The sequence below is a fragment of the Globicephala melas genome, chromosome 1 (assembly GCF_963455315.2).
Source record: "Globicephala melas chromosome 1, mGloMel1.2, whole genome shotgun sequence".
Lineage (NCBI taxonomy): Eukaryota > Metazoa > Chordata > Mammalia > Artiodactyla > Delphinidae > Globicephala > Globicephala melas.
The window spans coordinates 67,178,155-67,197,269 of NC_083314.1; the positions used below are offsets into that span (position 1 = coordinate 67,178,155).

The following is a 19,115-nucleotide window of genomic DNA, read 5'->3' on the forward strand; positions in this document are numbered from 1 at the left end:
TTTTTATACAGCAGGTTCTTATTAGTTGTCTATTTTATTAGTTGTCTATTTTATACATATTAGTGTATATATGTCAATCCCAATCTCCCAATTCATCCCACCACCACCCCCACTCCCAGCACTTTCCAAAATATCATGTTTCCTTGACAGTCCTCCCGTTGGTCTTTACAATAACATTTAAACATTTTTTAAATTTAATTTTTATTTTATATTGGAGTATAGTTGATTTACAATGTTGTGTTAGTGTCAGGTGTACAACAAAGGCAATAACTTTTTCTTTTTTTTTTGCGGTACGCGGGCCTCTCACTGCTGTGGCCTCTCCCGTTGCGGAGCACAGGCTCCGGACGCGCAGTCTCCGCGGCATGCGGGATCTTCCCGGACCGGGGCATGAACCCGCGTCCCCTGCATCTGCAGGCGGACCCTCAACCACTGCGCCACCAGGGAAGCCCGGCAATAACTTTTTAAAAGTATTATTACACAAATAAAGAAATGGTGGCTTAATAGTGAAGTAATCCCCAAAGTAAAATTACTAGCACTCCAATCCTCCGCTTTCTTCAGACAGAAAAATCGAGAGTAAGATCCTGGGATGATTACATGCAGTGATGTACCTGATAACTCTTGTTTCAAATATTGATCTGGAAGAAGAAAGCAAAAATGAGAGAGAGAGAGAGACGGAGGGAGGGAGGGAGGGAGAGAGAGAGAGAGAGAAAGCGTGCATGCGTGTGCGTGTGTTTAAGTCTCTGGTGTTTCGCCCATGCTTTCAGCTAAGCGAGGGCCAGACCTGGACCGCGGAGGAGCCTAGCGAGGGCCCCCAAAAGTCTCGCAAACTCCGCCCCGGAAGGCCCGGCTCCTTTCCTGGAGGCCCCTTAACTCTAGTCCAGCGGCGCCACGCCCCTCAGCCCGTAGCTAGCTCTGCCTCCCCGCGGCCCCGCCCCTCCCGCGGCCCCCGCCCCTTCAGCGGCCCCAGCCCCTCCCCGCCTTCCCTTAACCTAGGGCACGACAGTGCGCCCGTCCCCCATGTTCCTCCGAGCGGGTACGGCCGGGATCTCTCCGCTTCGCCACACTCTCCGGCCTGTTCTGGTCGCCGCCATGAGCACTGGCACCTTCATCGTGTCTCAGCCGCTCAATTACCGCGGCGGGGCCCGCGTGGATCCGGTGGACGCCTCCGGCACCGAGAAGGCGTTAGAGCCAGCAACCGGTAACGGGACGGAGACCGGGCGGCAGGGCCGGGGCGGCGGGGCGGGGAACGAGGCGGAGACCGGGGTAGGGGCGAGGGTCGGGCGCGGATTGACTCTCCCCCGCCCCAGGGGTGAGCCTAGTCTACCTCCCTGAACCTTCATGTAGTGCATTCAGCAGACGTTTACTGAGCACAGGTAAGTGACAGTGTAGAGTATAAAGTTGTATGTGTAGGCAGCTAACGGTGCTGTGCAAACTCGAAAGCATGTGGACCGGACACGAAGGGGGTCGTAGGAAACTGGACAGGCTGGTGAGTTGCTCGATGGGGTCATGGGTAGTTTTACAACGGCCTGAACAGAGAGTCCACAAAGCCCCCGGTGGGTGAGGTGGAGTCTTCGTTAATTATTAAATTTTAAGGTTAGGACTGCAGTAATGTCTTCAACCGTGCACGTAGCAGAGGAGTTCTAGAAGGACGGGGTGAAAAGAAACACTTGTGCGAAAATGGAGGAACGCGCACAGAGGTTTCTAGTTAGCGTGAATGAGGACTTTGTTGCCGTCACCTAGTGTTAAAATATTTCCGAACATGAACCAGAACTGGGAAAGGGAAAAAAAAATCCTGCTTTTATCCCGTGTTTAGTGTGTGCCCAGCACTGTGCCAGGCCCTCAGTTTGCCCTGGGAGTTCCATAGATCACAAAGCAAATGAGGAACAGGTTTTTAGTTTTGGTTTTGCTTTGTGTTTGTTTTGCTGGGTGTTACGGAATATTTGTGAGGAGAGAAATGTAAATGTTTGTGCAAACCAAGTGGTATGTAGCCAGAGGGATAAAACTGGATTTCAAGAGACTGGAGAATTTACATTTGACCAATAACACCAAACCACAGAGCAGCGACTTGTCAGAGCAGGAAGGGGCCACAGACACCATCAGGCTCTTCTTTAGGTAGGAGGAAACAGCCTCTTGACCCCCACCGCCATAATGATACAAAAGAAAGAAAAATTGCTCTTTATTTTAATTGCCTACAGTGTGTGTGATCCTTAAGCACTGCCTTTACCAGTTGGCTACTTAAATTTGTAACAAATAGCAGGTTTGTGAAATCTCTGGAAAAAGCAGGAGTCCCAGGTGTTCTTGTGGGAGGGGAAAAGAAACTGCTGACTTGACATCTTAGAGAATACTTTTTAGTAGAGTCAGTCACAACCCTTGGGATTTGGGTCTAGAAAAACTGATCATTTCATATTTTGCCCAGGATAGGGAATAAGACTGAGATAAGAAAATGAGGGACTGTTTGTTTGTCTTTTCCCCATATTTGAGAAAAAAATTTTCTTGCTTTTAGGAATATCTTTTCTTGATATTCTGTTTATTAACCATATTCATCAAGTATCAGTATTATATGACTTGTATAGAACATAAAGCAGTGATTTAAAGTCAGAGTTCATAACACAGGAGACGGAGTACTTTGATTTTGTAAGACCTCTGGGATTCTCAAACATTGTTAAGGAGCATTGTGAAATAATTGATTGGAGGTTAATGTTAGTAAACCCAAATGTAAAATAGAGGAGGGCAGGGGTTCTTACCCTGAAGTTCATGGTGTGCTAGGCAAGGGACATGTTCTCTCTATAATTCTGTGTTACAGTTCAGTAGATTTTTCTGGACAGAAGTCTGCAATTTTTATTAGATTCTTAAAAAGGTCAGCTGCTGGTATAAGGGTAGTCACTAAATCAAACCATACTTTAAAACAAGAAGAGGATCAATAAAAGGAAAATTGGATACACAATACTTTATTTAAAATGTGTGGCAACCAATTGAGATAACACTGACTTTCCCTGTATTTATAGGGCGAGTGATAGCTACTTTCACGTGTTCAGGAGAAAAGGAAGTAAATTTAGCTGTTCAAGATGCAAAGGCTGCCTTTAAAATATGGAGTCAAAAATCTGGCATGGAACGTTGCCGAATCCTTTTGGAGGCTGCCAGGATAATAAGGGTATGTTTTAATTTAATGTCTTCCAGAAAAGTCCTCTTGCACTGTTCTGTGAGTTCTTTATGATGATTTGCAGTTAGACCTTGATGCGCTATTAGGTGATACCTTTTTGATGAATTAGGAAGACATTTCCATATGCTCACCTTGGTATGTACAACAAGCTTTCCATCAGTGATTTCATTCTGGCTCTTGGCTCCTTGTGACATCTCCCTCGGCAGGTTTTCTTTTCCGTCTTTTTTTTTTTTTTTTTTTGCGGTTCGCGGGTCTCTCACTGCTGTGGCCTCTCCCGTTGCGGACCACAGGCTCCGGACGCGCAGGCTCAGCGGCCATGGCTCACGGGCCCAGCTGCTCTGTGGCATGTGGGATCTTCCCGGACCGAGGCACGAACCCGTGTCCCCTGCATCGGCAGGCGGACTCTCAACCACTGCGCCACCAGGGAAGCCCTTCTTTTCCTTCTTTGTTGGAGTGATAATGTATCCTTTGTAGCTTGTCTCCTTTTCATTTTACTATGTATACTTGTTTCCTTTTTACTTTTTCCTCTGATGACTCTTAAGTTCACTTTTCGTTTTCAGGTTTATTTTCTACCTTAGCTGCCTGGAAGATTTCATAGATTCATCAGTGTTCCCCTCTTAAGAAATAAAGTTTAGCTTTTTACAGTCTTAAAGAGCAAAAGTACTAGATTGTCATTACAGAAAATTAGAAAATTCAGAGGATATACACCAAAATATAAGTCAAGGCTATCTCTCAGTGTAGGACTGTGATGATTTTCTTTTTTCCTCATCAGTGTGTTATTGTCAGAAACTGAGGGTCTAAGAGTTACCCTACTTGCAAGGTTATATGTGTATTCTGACAAGAGACATGAAGCTTTCTGGATTAGGGAAAGGGTTTGTTACAGCACCCAGATGCCGTACCCAGAGCAATACTTTAGCACTAGTTTTCTGAGTCCCAGTCCCCATGGGGTGATGCAGTGAGAGGCAGGTGTTAACCCTGTTGCATGCAGTGGTTGCACCACAGGAGAGGAACCCTAAAATTATGAGACTCAGCTTATATGGGGGCTGCACATCTGCCCATTCTCTTCTCTGGAGAGAGGTTACTCATTAAGCAGATCTCATAAGGGGGGAAGGTGTCATTAGGTTTACTACTCTGGAATAGAAGCAGATGTCTCCAGGAACAGGAAGTAGAGAGCTTTATATCTCCACATTGCTCCAGTGACCTCTATCTTTTGGGAGACCCCGTCTCTGCCTTCTAAGGCCTTTGTTTTTCAGTCAGCTTGCCAGTGTCCTTTGCTCAGAAAGCCTGGACCATGCAGTAGTGTCAAAATATTCCTGGAGAATTTTCTCCCAACAAGGTATTTTCTGCTATTAAAATTTATTTTTTATTTGATAGATTAAAAGTGTTAACTCAAAGCTGATAATTTATTATTCTGATTTGTCTCTCACGTTTTCCTTGTGCATAAGCATTTGGGCTGTAATATCTTCTTAAGAACTGGCTCCTTTATCATTATAAAATTACTTTTTAAATCCTGAATAATATCTAATTTTTTTTTTGCTCTGAAATGGACTATCTGATATTAATTTTCTTTTCCTTTAAACTCCCCATTCCATTTTCTTTAATATCTTATGTAATATTTTTACATATTACAGTCAAAAATGTATTACTATATTTCTCTAAAGCTCTTGTCTGATGATCATACCCTGGATCTGCCTTTACCCAAAACTATTCAGTAACTAAACAAATCCCACCTTCTGACCACAGCCTACAGTTATAGCTCTCAGTTGTTTCTCGTAGTGATTTTTCTAGTTAATCGTGATCTGCAGTTCTTTGCCCCTTCCATTTTTAAACTATGCACAATTATCTTTTATAAGATAAAAATATTTTATTTTCCTACATTTTTAGCATTTCTAGCGCTTTTCATTCCTTTGGGTAGGCCCAAATTTCCATCTGTTACCATATTTTTTTTTCTGCTTGAAGAAATTTCTTTAGCATTTTTTATAGTGCAGGTTTGCTGGAGATGTTCTTTCAGGTTTTGTATGTCTGAAAGTCTTTATTTTGCTTTCCTTTTTAAAAGAATTCTAGGTAGATAATTCTAGGTTGACAGTTTTTTCTTTCAGTACTTTAAGGATGTTGCACCGCTGTAGTCTGGCTTGTGTTGTTTCAGAAGAGAAGTCTGCTTTCATTCTTATTTTTGTTCCTCTGTTTTTAATGTTTTTTCCCCCTTTGGCTCCTTTTAAGATTTTTCTTCTTATCACTAGTTTTAAGCAATTTCATTATATCTTCCTTTTTTTAAAATTTAATTTTATTTTTTTATGCAGCAGGTTCTTATTAGTTATCTATTTTATACATATTAGTGTATATATGTTAATCCCAGTCTCCCAGTTCATTCCACCACCCCCCGCTTGCCCGCTTGGTGTCCGTATGTTTGTTCTCTACATCTGTGTCTCTATTTCTGCCTTGCAGACTGGTTCATCTGTACCAATTTTCTAGATTCCACATATATGTGTTAATATATGATATTTATTTTTCTCTTTCTGACTTCATTCAGTATGACAGTCTACATCCATCCACATCTCTACAGTGACCCAATTTCATTCCTTTTTATGGCTGAGTAATATTCCACTGTATATATGTACTACATCTTCTTTATCCATTCATCTGTCGATGGGCATTTAGGTTGCTTCCATGACCTGGCTATTGTAAATAGTGCTGCAATGAACACTGGGGTGCATCATTATGGCTTTTGATGCAGTTTTCTTTATATTTCTTTTGTTTGGAGTTTATTGATCTTGAACCTGTACACTTACAGTTTAGTTAAATTTGAAGAAATATTGGCTATTATTTCTTCAGATATTTTTTTTCTGCCCCCTTTTATATCTCCTCTTCTTCAGAGCCTCCAATTACATATATGTTGGGCTGCTTCAAACTATTCTACAGTTCACTGATGCTCTGTTCATTTTTTCCACAGTTTTTTTCCTCTGTGTGTTTTATTTTGGGTAATTTGCATTGTTATGCCTAAAGTTCATCTATCTTTTCTTCTATAGTGTCTAATCTGCTATTAATCCCATCCAGTGTATTTTTCATCTCTAGAAGTTCAACATGAGTCTTTTTTGTCATTGCTCCACATTGCTCCCTAACATACTCATGTTTTCCTCTGCCTTCTTGAGCACATGGAATATAGTTATAATAACATTTAATATCCCTGTCTACTAATTCTGTCATCTCTCAATTCTGGTTCTGTTTCTATTGATTGTTTTTTTTCCTCCTGGTTAGGCGTTATATAACATTCCTACATTTTGCATGTCTGGTAATTTATTACCAATAGACATTATGAATTGTATGTTGTTGGATGTCGAATATTCTTGTACTTTAAAAAATATTAATGAACTTTGTTCTGGGACACAGTGAAGTTACTTGGAATCAATTTGATCCTTGCAAGGCTTGCTTCTGTGCTTTGTTAGGTATGACCAGAGAAGCTAATTTTGCCCCACTAGTGAATACCCTTTTGAATACCTAGCTTGATGCTCTGTGTATTAGTGAGGTTTTTCTCACTGTGGCTGGTGGGACCATGAACTATTCCTGGCTCTGTGTGAGTTTGGGGGATTTTTTTCACCTTTTTGGTTAGTTTTTTTTCCTGGCCTTGGGTAGTGTCCTCACAACTGACCAGTTCTCAGATGAAGACTTAAGGGGGATCTCTGGGGTTCTCCTGTGCAGCTCTCTTCTGTCCCATACTCAGCCTGCAGACTGTAGCCATCACATACTCCCTGAACTCCCAACCTGTTTCCTCAACTCAGAGTATCTGTTGGGCCCCACCTAAGTTCCTCCTCCCTACTCTGTGATGAACTCTTTCCAGGCAGTAGGCAAGAATACGTGTAGGGCTCACCTCATTTGTTTCCCTCTCTCAGGGATCACTGTCCTGAGCTGTCTGTCCAGTGTCTGAAAATTGTTGTTTCATGTATTTTACCTGGTCTTTTTAGTTGCTTAAGGTGGAGGCTAAATCTGGTCCCTGTAATTCCACCTTAGCTGGGAGCCCCTTGACTCCTAGTGAAGTGAATGGTTTTTGGTATATTTATTGGTCTTATGTTTCCTTTTCACTTTGAATCTTTTGATGCTTTTTATCAGATTATAAAGATCTTAATGGTAGGCCCCAATCATTTCTTAGTTGGAGTGTTCTTATGAAAGTAGCTATCGTTTGGCTTTAAAAGGAGAGAGAAAATGTGTTTTAAAACTGTGATAACACATTTACATATAAAAAGATTGTGTATATAGATTATGCACTTGCCTTCAGTGACTGCTTTGCTCAGCTCTGCCTCTTAAAGCAAGCAGGGGCTCACGCTTGTCAAGGTTTAGTGGGCATGTCTTTGCTCAGGTGGTTCTCTTATAAAAGCTAAACACTGAGCTTGCTGGGGGGTTTGAAGTGAAGGAGAGAGGTGAGTCTCCTGCCCTTTGCTTCTTCTCTTTCATCCCAGAGGACCCCTGGTCAGGTCACATGTGAAGCAGGGTGGTGGAGAGGATGACAGGGGTAGATAGGAAGTACATGTTTCCCAAGAAATACTTAACAGCAGTACATTGTCATGGTGGACAGTTTTGTTTTGTGATGGCTCTTGTACTAGTAGGGGCAGGAAACTTATATTGTTTTCCCCTTCTCCCTCTGCTCTCCTTATTCTGGGAGGGTAAGCGAATACCGTTTCCCTGAAAGCAATATTAAGTGTCAGTAGAGATCCACTTGGACTCTTTGATAGTTTTCGTCAGGGACTTTTTTTGATGATCCTTGAAGGTATGTTAAAAGATCTCATAATGGCTTTTTATTTTATTTTTTAAATTTTTGGCTGCGTTGAGTCTGCATTGGTGTGCGCGGGCTTTCTCTAGTTGTGGCGAGCGGGGGCTACTCTTTGTTGCGGTGCATGGGCTTCTCATTGAGGTGGCTTCTCTTGTTGCAGAGCATGGACTCTAGGTGCGCGGGCTTCAGTAGCTATGGCACGTGGGCTCGGTAGTTGTCACTCATGGGCTTAGTTGCTCGGCGGCATGTGGGATCTTCCTGGACCAGGGCTCAAACCCATGTCCCCTGCATTGGCAGGCAGATTCTTAACCACTGAACCACCAGGGAAGTCCCTCATAATGGCTTTTTAGAAATAACCTTTTTTGTGAGGGTAGAGAATGCTGGAATAAGACAAGAAAAATCTTAGAAGGCCAGCCAATAACTTGAATTTTCTCTTTGAGTTCAAACCTTGAAACAGTCCTCAAAGCTAATTGCCTGTCCATTGTTTACCAAAAAAAAAAAAATAATAATAATAAAACTTCCTTTCTTAGTAAATATTCCAAGGCTTTTCAGCGATAGTCACAGATTACTTCCTGTCTGTCCACTCTTGTATTAATGTGGAAGACAACAGCATTTCACTTTTGCCAGTTTTATATTTCTTCATGTGTTTGATTCATCAGTGTATTCATGCTGATTAGTGAACCAGTACCTACTTCCTTTTTAGGGATTAGTTGCCCTGTTGCATTCTAGAAATGTAGTTTAAGTCACTTACGGTTGATCGTGCCTTTTGAAAATGTGTTTCATGTTGATCATACTCAACAGATCCAAGAAGGGGAATAACTTACACCTAGTTAAAGAACTGTTACATCAGAACTGATGCTTGGTGTCCTTCTAGGTACCCTCTTTCCAGTATTCAGTAACTGGGAAACAAGTTAATTGTTAAAAAGTTGTTTTGGTGAGTATAGAATCAGAGAAAGAGAAGGTAAATTGCTGGTTTAAAAGACAGTTTATTTTAGACTGTGTTGAATGTAAACAAATTATCCTTTCTGAAGGAACATGTCTATTCAGTAATTGCAGAATTTATTTAGAAGTTACTAACTTCCTTTTTTATGCTTTTTGTTTTTTATTTTGTTTTTTCTTGGTTTTTTGGCTGTGAGGCATGTGGGATCTTAGCTCCCTGACCAGGGATCAAACCTGCACCCCCTGCATTGGAAGGCAAAATCTTAACCACTGGACCACCAGGGAAGTCCCACTAAGTGAGACTCCTTGAAGTGAGCTCCTTGAAGGCAGAGACTGGATCTATCCTTTTTTTCTTAGGCAGTCATTCCGCATTTGTTACTATCTCCACTTCACTTAGTTGTTGTTCTGGGGTTTTATCCTGTTCCTTCATCTGGAACATATTTCTCTGCCATCTCATTTTGTCTAACTTTCTGTGTTTGTGGTCTCTGTTCTGCAGGCTTCAGGGTTGTAGTTACTCTTGCTTCTGGTGTTGTCCCCTCGTGTAGGAGGCTGGTCTAGAGGCTTGTTCAGGCTTCCTGGTGGGAGGGACTGGTGCCTGCCCACTGGTGGGTGGATCTGGGCTTTGTCCCTCTGGTGGGCAGGGCCATGTCAAGGGGTGTGTTTCGAGGTTGTTGTGGGCTCAGGAAGACTTTAGGTAGCCTGTCTGCTGCTGCGTGGGGCTGTGTGCCCACCCTGTTGGTTGTTTGGCCTGAGGCATCCCAGCACTGGAGCCTATAGGCTCTTGGGTGGGGCCAGGTCTTGGTGTCGAAATGGCGGCCTACAGGAGAGTTCATGCCAATGAGCACTCCCCAGTACGTCTTCCACTAGTGTCCTTGTCCCCACAGTGAGCCACAGCCACCCTCCGCCTCCCCAGGAGACCCTCCAAGACCAGCAGGTAGGTCTGGCCCAGGCTCCTATGAAGTCTCGGCTTTTTCCCTGGGTCCTGGTGCGCATGAGACCTTGCGTCTGCCCTCCAAGAGTGGAGTTTCTATTTCTCCCAGTCCTGTGGAGTTCCTGCAATCAAGCCCTGCTGGTATTCAAAGCCAAGTGCTTTGGGGCTCCTCCTCCCGATGCCAGACCTCCAGGCTGAGGAGCCTGACATGGGGCTCAGAACTCTCACTCCTCTGGGAGAACCTCTGCCATATAATTATTTTCCAGTTTGTGGGTCTCCCACCTGGCGGGCGTGGGATTTGATTAGATTGCGAATGCCCCCCTTCTACCATCTTATTGTGGCTTCTTCTTTGTCTTTGGATGTAGCATATCTTTTTTTATCTTTTTTGGTAGGTTCCAGTCTTTTTTGTCAATGGTTATTCAGTAGTTAGTTGTGATTTTGGTGTTTTCATGAGAGGAGGTGAGCTCAAGTCCTTCTACTCTGCCATGTCTGGAATTCGACAAATATGGAATGAATGAATCAAAGCACTTTATACCTCTGGTCTTTGTAGAAACAGAACATGTCCAAATATCATTATCAAACTGTCCTTTTATGTATTTCATACTGATTTTTATATTCCTCCTTCCATCTTTTCTGAGATTTGTACTCAATCTTGATAGAGTTTGTGTTAATTAGATGCTTGTGTTAATTTCTGTTGCTATTTCATTTTGCTTCTGGTAAGCCTTACTGATTATCAGTTTTAATAAGATAATGCATCTTCTTGTCAATTATTTGATTCATCTTTTATGTATGTTTAGATTTTGACCACAATGTTTATTTTAAATTGGATCCATAATAGCAAATATCTATTTCTTACATATTCAATTTTTTGATCTCCTTTAGGGGCATTATTTAGCTTTTCTTTTTAGGTCTAATTTCCCAAACTTTTTCCTTCATCCCTGGACTCTCTTACCTCTAAGTTGTATAAACTACATCTGGAAACAGTATTAGAAAAAGAGAATTGATGAGTACTAAGCATTAGAAAATAATTGTCTTGTGATTATCTTATGATTTTAACATGCTGCATTTCTTTGGGTGAATTAAAGCCGTGGGTATATAACCTTTTAAATGCCGATTGTGTGTTTGGCTGTTTTGTACAGTTTTCCTAAGTAAGGACTGTTTGCTCTTACTCTATACATGCAAACACATGCACATGTATCTATACATATTTATACAGATGTACATATATAATATTTATTTCTCAAAACATTCCTTTTCTAATTGATCTTGAAATGAGGTGTTGGTCTTGTATCTGTGACAGTTATTTGATGGGGAGAACAGGGTACTGTTTAGCAATAAGTTTTATTTCTCTTCCAAATGTCCCATTGACATTCCTTCTGTTTTCATTGAAAGTGAAAGCTGTTTCTATTTTTAAAAGTTGGGCAATGTATTCTGGTTTGACTGTTGAATGTGTTGAGGTGTATGGTAATTTGTCTTAAATCTGGTCTTCTGTTTCACCCAAAGGATCGGAAGGATGAAATCGCCACTGTGGAGACCATCAACAACGGCAAGTCCATCTTTGAGGCCCGCTGGGACATTGACACTTCCTGGCAGTGCCTGGAGTACTATGCAGGCTTAGCGGGATCCATGGCCGGTAAGCCCTCACCTGGCCTTCTGTGACCAGCTGACAAGGAGGCAGGAGAGCAGAGCCTGGGGGGTCAGGGTACAGATTTTGGAATTAAGACAGGCCTGGGTTAAAATCCTGGGCTTATCACTCTCTACTTCGGTGACACTGAGAACTACTTTATCTTTCTTTATTTAAACTGGAGATAGTAATCTCCATCTTCTTGGTTATTATAAGGATTAAATGAGATGTGTATGTAAAGCACCTAGCCTCATACCTGAGCTGTAGAACAGGTTGTGGAAAAACCAGTTCTTGCAAGAGTCAGTAAGTACATCATATTTATTAGTTTTACCTACTTAGCAGAAAGTTTTCTTTGTCTAGGAAGTGTACAAAGAAACAGTTTACAGTTTACGTGTCAGCTGGTTTAGCAGGGCCCATGAGGGCTGTGGGGAGCCGGAAGTCTGAGGTTTCAGGGTCCTCAGACTCTTCAGCTGCTGAGTCTTTCCCCATTTCTGTTTCATTTCATCTAAGTTATGTAGTGGATGCTTGGTTAATTTTTAGAGGGTTATATTGAGTTGAACGAACATGGTTTTGAAGGATAGAAAGGACTATTTACGTGAAGAGAACATGCGGAAGCAGTGTAAGAATGACTAGAATGAACAAAAGAACAGAGGTGTTGTGAGCCCAGTGGCTGGGGCCTGGGAGGGGGCTGGTCTGACAAGTCCAGAGTGAGTCCAGGTGCTGGTGGAGTCTTGGGACAAGCGGTACTGCACTCTTCTCTACCCTCTTTTTCCCCTTAGGCGAACACATCCAGCTCCCCGGCGGATCCTTTGGTTACACCAGAAGGGAACCACTAGGGGTGTGTGTCGGAATAGGAGCGTGGAACTACCCCTTTCAGATCGCCTGCTGGAAGTCGGCTCCAGCTCTGGCTTGTGGTAAGAATGAATTATTCCTCTACATGTGAGCCACCCTTTCTCCCAGGACACGGTTTCACCCCTGCCCTACCCCTTAGGGAGCTTTGAGGTTATACACACAGACCGTGTCTACATTATTCCCATTTTTATTTAATTTATTTTTGTTTATGGGAAGGAAGAAAGTTAATTTTGGTCTTGGAGGTCTTCCTTTTTTAAACTGTCAAATGAATTAGATTTGTGCTACTTGTAAGTTCTCTTCCTTTATGGACAAGAATTCTGGGCATGAATTTCTGTGTAGGGGGTAGCACTTAGGAGTTTTGACTTCATTTAGGAAGCAGAAGATAAACTTCCTCCTTCATTTGTGTCTTAAGAGAAGTGATAAACAAGGCTTCCATCAGAGAAGCTTTGGCTGATTAACAAAAAGTTTTCTCATGCTATTTAAAGAGAAGAATCTGTCGGAAAAGAAGACATTGTACCTTAGAAAAACTGTCAGGTTAAAAAAGCTTTACTATTAGGACACTCTATTGAAATGCAGCTTTTTTCTTTTTGCTGCTTCACGTTCTTTTTGCACATTTCTCTGTGATAGAGGAGAAATAGAATTAAGTTACTAGCTTTGGGTACTTGCATCAAATTAATTAACCTTTCTGGTCTTCAGTTTCAACTCTTATAAAATGGGTCTGATCATACCTACTTCTTACTACTGTTGCAAATGTTGAGATTAATATATGCAAAAAGGCCTAGATATGCAAGTGTAAGGTATTATTGGCTGAGACACTGCAAGTGTGTGGCTTGGGGTCTGTTTAATGAGAGAAACCAAAGTGGGAAGAGCAAGATATATTTACTTATTAATAACATTTTTGACCTAGCATTTGATGGGGAACAGGAAACAATTGGAGGGGCTTCCCTGGTGGTGCAGTGATTAAGAATCCAACTGCCAATGCAGGGGGGACACAGATTTGAGCTCTGGTCCTGGAAGATCCCACAGGCCACAGAGCAACTAAGACCGTGTGCCACAGGTACTGAACCTGTGCGCCTAGAGCCCGTGCTCCGCAACAAAAGCCACCGCAATGAGAAGCCTGCACACTGCAACAAAGAGTAGCCGCCGCTCACTGCAACTAGAAAAAGCCTGCATGCAGCAACGAAGACCCAACACAGCCAAAAATAAATAAATTAATTAATTAATTAAAATTTTAAAAAAGGAAACAATTGGAGTTGTTCTTGATGTGTCTTCTTGTCCTGTCTTCAAAGGATCCTGTCTTAAAAGTCTTCCTGTGTTTGTGTCTCGGTAATGCAGGTAACGCCATGGTCTTTAAGCCTTCTCCCTTCACACCTGTGTCCACACTGCTGCTGGCTGAAATCTATACTGAGGCCGGCGTGCCTCCTGGGCTCTTCAACGTGGTGCAAGGAGGGGCTGCCACAGGCCAGTTTCTGTGTCAGCATCGCGATGTGGCCAAAGTCTCCTTCACTGGAAGTGTGCCCACTGGCTCAAAGGTAAAGACAAGACCAGTATAGGAGAACATAAATGGCATGTAGATCCGGCTGTGTCAAGCCTCCCCAGAATATATGTTGGAGGCTTATCCTCTGATTTTACCCAGCTTGTATTGGCAGGGAGTCTGTAGGTATTATTGGGCAGAGGTCTGAAGTGTGCTTTAAAAGTATGAAGGATAATTAGAACAGCCCACTTGTGTTAGGCTCATTGGGGATGGGAGTCATCTTCTCCTGCCTGTGTGTGAGAGGGCAGGCCCTGAGCTGTCACTTGTATTGTTTGGTGACTTACCTCATCTATAGCAGCCACCTCGGAAGAAAGGGTATTTTCTCAGTTTATTTCAGATTCATTGTTTTGACCTTAGTTTGTGCTCTGAACTGTGTCCGCCTTGAACATAGTAACAGTAATACAAAAGAGTTTCTGCCCATGACAGTCAGGGGAATTGATAGTATTTTTTAAATGAACTCCCTATTCAGACTATCAAGTGCAATTCTGAGGATTCTCTTCAGTGTTCTGGAAAAGAATATTTCAAGTAGACAGAGTACAAAGTATATTAAGAACAAGGCTGCAGGTCATGCATAGTTCAAGATGACTTTGGAGGGTCAGGATCTTGTTAACGTAGCATGTAATCTCATTGGTGTTAGACTTCTGAATGCTTTTGTTCTTGTTCTGTAAGATCATGGAGATGTCAGCTAAAGGAATTAAACCTGTTACCTTGGAACTTGGAGGCAAGTCTCCACTGATCATCTTCTCAGATTGTGATATGAAGAATGCTGTGAAGGGGGCACTGATGGCCAACTTCCTCACGCAAGGCGAGGTGTGTACCTGACCCTGGAAGAGGTTTAATAAGAATCTCGACCCCTTCATCTCACAGCGTGTTTTCTTTTTCTTTTTTTTTTTGCGGTACGTGGGCCTCCCACTTTTTTTTTTTTTTTTGCGGTACGCGGGCCTTTCACTGTTGAGGCTTCTCCCGTTGCGGAGCACAGGCTCCGGACGCGCAGGCTCAGCGGCCATGGCTCACGGGCCCAGCCGCTCTGTGGCATGTGGGATCCTCCCGGACCGGGACACGAACCCGTGTTCCCTGCATCAGCAGGCGGACTCTCAACCACTGCGCCACCAGGGAAGCCCTCAAAACGTGTTTTAAAGCTTATTTTGAAATAATTTCAGACTTACAGAAAAGTTGCACAAATAGTACAAAGAATTCCAATCTATCTTTGAACCAGGTCCCTCAGTGTTAACATTTTATCACATTTACCATTCTGTTGGTATGTCTATACCTACATATGCATATTATTACTGTTTTTTTTTCTGATCTGTTTGAAAGTTGCAGACAGAAGATCCCTAACCTCTACATTCCTATGTGTATTTCCTAAAAACAAGTGCATTCTTTTAAATAAGTACAAAATACTTAGTAAAATATATAACTTGATATTAATGTAGTACTGTTACTCAGTCTATAGCCCTTATTCAGATTTCTCCATTTGTTTGACTAATGTCCTTTTAGAAACAATTTTTTTTTTTGCTGGTCCAAGATCTAATCCAGGAAGATGCATTGCATTTACTTGTTGTGTCTCTTTACTCTCACTTAATCTGGAACAGTTTTGAAGTCATTCTTATCTTTCAGGACCTTGACATTTGTGAAGAATACAGGCCATTTATTTTGTGGAATGTCCCTCATTTTGGGTCTGTCTAGGTTTTGTCTGTTTTTTTTTTTTTAATTGGATTCAGGTTATGCATTTTTGGCAAAACACCACAAAAAAAGATGTTTTATATTTCACAGTGGTGTTGCTGACTTTGATCACTTGCTTAAAGTGGGTCTTTACTGTAAAGTTACTGTTTTTTCCTTTGTGGTTAATAAGTATATTGTAGGAGATAAAGGGAGACTATCTTGTTCCTTATCAAACTTTGACCTACTAGTGTTAGCACCCTTTGTTGATGTTTGCTGGAAACATTTTTTTCTGGTGGTCACCAAGAAAAATTGGTGTATTTCCAATTCTGTTACTCCTTCTACATTTATATAGTTCACTGTCTATTACAAGAAAGAACTTTTTTCCCTTTTCCCTAGTTTGTTTTTCATTCATTATATCAGCATGCACCAATGGATTCTTATTTCATTCTGCAAGTTATAACCCATTACTAGTATTATTTATTTTGATGCTCAAATAATTGCAGATTCAGAGAGTGGGAGCCTCTTTCTGTGACTTTTTGATATGTTCTCATTATTCTTTGAGCACTTCTTTACTTCCTGGCACAGCAAGGCGTTCTAGACACGTCTTGTGCTTTCTCTGGTGGAGCTCTGTAATGAGCCATTTCGCTAAGGAGGCTTGGTTCCATTTAGTGGTAGATGGTATTTAGAAACCAAGATCTGGGTGCCAGCTGTACTCGTTTCTACTGGAGTATCATTGCTCATATGTCTTCTCAGAGGCCAGAGCCAGGAAATATATATTCGGCATATGTGTATGTATGTATACACACATCTATTTATGTATCCATCTATATTAATAACTACAAGTTTATACAGATATTTCCAGTCATTCCAAAACTGCAAGGTTTATTTTAGCCTCCTCCCTTTCATATTTATAATTTCCTTCTCTGACAGTGAGACATTTAGCTTCCATTACTCACAATATATGTAATTACTCTGTCCTACAATATGTTTATAATAGTTTCAGATTTGTGAAAGTACACTACTGTGAAAAATAAACCTTCTAACTAGAGTGCAACATTTTTTTTTTACAGCTCTTTTTGTCTTTAGCCTGGGGTACAGTTAAAATTCTGTGTTCAGAAGTTAATGAGTCAGTTCTTCCTTCACCACCCCCTTCAGTATGGTTATGATATTCATTTTAAATAATGAGTTTATTCATTTCTGTTTTTATTTCATTTGGGGTTTATTTTCACCCATCCTTGCTTTAGGCGAAATACTAACATGGTTCTAAATGTCAGAATTTTACCAAAAAAGGAAACAAATGGCACTCCTCCTATCCCTTCTACTCATTCCCGTTCCCTCCTGCTTCCATCCCTATCCAACCAAACCTGTTTCTCATTTTTCCTTCCTATTTCTTTTTACACAAATGACCAGGTACTTGTATATTTCTTATTTTCTCTTCTTTCCTCAACACAAAAGATAGCAGAATTACTGTTTTGCTTTTTTCACTTGGAAATCACTTCATTTCATAGAAATCTTCTTTCTTCTTTATAGCTGTGTAGTATAATTCCTTGTATAGCTGTTAGTTTATTCAACTACTGTCTTTTGGATGGGATTTAGTTTCCAGTATTTTGTGATTACAAACAGTTGTGCAGTGAATAACCTCGTGCACGTGTGTGTTCACATTGTTGGAGATATATTTTCAGAGTAAATTCCTAGAAGTGGTAAATGTAATTTTTTGTGCCTATTTTTTTGTGGTAAAATATATATAATATAAAATTGACCGTGTTAATCATTTTTGAGTGTACAGTCCAGTGGCATTAAGTACATTCACACTGTTATGCAGCCATCACCACCATCCACCTCTAGAACTCTTTTCATCTTATAGGACTGAAACTCTACACATTAAACAATAACTTCATATATCCTTTTCTTCCCAGTCCCCGGTAACCACTATTCTACTTTCTATCTATATGGATTTGACTATTCTAGGTATCTCATGTAAGTGGAATCAAACAGTATTAGTCCTTTTGTGTCTGGCTTATTTCACTTAACTTAAGGTCTTTAAGGTTCATCTATGTTGTAGCATGTGTCAGATTTTTCTTCCTTTACAAGATTGCATAATATCCCGTTGTATATGTATGCCACATTTTCTTTATCCATTCATCTACCGGTGGACATTTAGGTTACTGCTACCTTTGGCTATTGTGACTGGTACTGCTGTGAACACTGATGTGCAAATATCTATTCAAGTCCCCGCTTTCACTTTCACTATATACCCAGAAGTGGAATTTCTAGATCATATAGTAATTCTGTGTTTAATTTTTCAAGGAATTGCCATACTGTTTTCTACAGCAGCTGCACCATTTTACGTTCTCACCAACAATGCACAAAGGCTCTAATTTCTCCACATCCTTGCCAGTACTTGTTATTTTCTGGTTTTTTTGGTCGCAGCCATCAGAGTAGATGTGAAGTAGTATCTCACTGTAGGTTTTTATTTATATTTCCCTTATGATTAGTGATGTTGAGTGCATATATAATTTTGTAAGATAGTGCCATATTCCCCTCCAAATGGGTTGGACCAACTTGCATTCCTACCAACAATATATGTGTGCCTATTTCCTCACGAGGTAAGGGGTGATACTTCATTGTAGTTTTAATATCAATTATCTAATTATGAACGAGATTGAACATCTTTTCTAGGCTTAAGGACCATTTATATGTGTGTGTGTGAATTGTGCATCACTTTTATCCAATTTTATATTGAACATCTAGTCATTTCCTTCAATTCTTTTTGTAGAGATTTTTTTCTTATTCACACATAGTGAAGTTCACTTTTTTTCTTTTTGGCCATGCTGCAACACTTGCAGGATCTCAGTTCCCCAACCAGGGATCAAACCCGGGTCCTTGGCAGTGCAAGCGCCAAGTCCTAACCACTGGGCTGCCAGAAAATTCCCAAGTTCACTTTTTTTGGTGTGTTATACTATTAGTTTTGATTTTCCCTCAGTTTTTATAAGTTATTTAAATATTGGTGATAGTACCCTTTATCTGTGATGTACGTTGTAAATGTTTTCTTCCAGTTTGTTGTCTTGGCTTTGTTTAGGATGTTTTTGCCATGCAAAAGATTATTGATTTTATGTAGTCAAATTTATCATTTTTTTCTTTCATTACACCTAGATTTTGAGTACTAGTTAGAAAACCTTTTCCTGCACCTAGGTTATAGTAGAATTCACCTATATTTTCTCTTGGTAATTGGTTTTTTATTCTATATTTAGATTCCTTATACATTTGGGGTTTACTCCTGTGTACAGTATGAGATTGTATCTTTTTTCCTACATGGGTAACCAGTGGAACCATTTGTTACTAATTCATCTTTACTCTAGTGGTTTTAGATTCCACCTTTATCGTAAACTAAATTTCCTTGAGTGCTTGGATCTATTTTTGGACTTTCTTTTCTGTTCTACTGTTCTGATATCATTTGAGTAGTATTTATGTTCATGTCTGTGGGAGGGTCTAAATAGTCATTACTTGTGTGTGTGTTTTTTTTTTAAATTTTGGTTGCGTTGGGTCTTTGGCACTGCGTGCGGGCTTTCTCTAGTTGCAGCGAGCAGGGGCTACTCTTCATAGCGCTGTGTGGGCTTCTCATTGTGGTGGCTTCTCTTGTTGCGAAGCACG

The 19,115-nt window shown here is 41.0% G+C and overlaps 1 protein-coding gene across 2 annotated transcripts in view; it reads left to right on the top strand.

Annotated features, from left to right (window-relative positions):
* The first annotated feature begins 964 nt into the window (after positions 1-964).
* Positions 965-19,115, top strand: part of ALDH9A1 (aldehyde dehydrogenase 9 family member A1) — a 28,594-nt gene continuing 10,443 nt past the window's right edge. Inside the window, exons 1-6 of one of the 2 annotated variants that reach the window (XM_060296997.2) lie at positions 965-1,198; positions 3,006-3,151; positions 11,296-11,425; positions 12,196-12,330; positions 13,604-13,800; positions 14,472-14,612. In XM_060296997.2, the coding sequence (XP_060152980.1) occupies positions 1,018-1,198; positions 3,006-3,151; positions 11,296-11,425; positions 12,196-12,330; positions 13,604-13,800; positions 14,472-14,612 (930 nt within the window). In that variant the 5' untranslated portion in view covers positions 965-1,017. The remainder of the gene's footprint in view (positions 1,199-3,005; positions 3,152-11,295; positions 11,426-12,195; positions 12,331-13,603; positions 13,801-14,471; positions 14,613-19,115) is intronic. The other variant, XM_030848228.3, reaches the window with a different exon arrangement.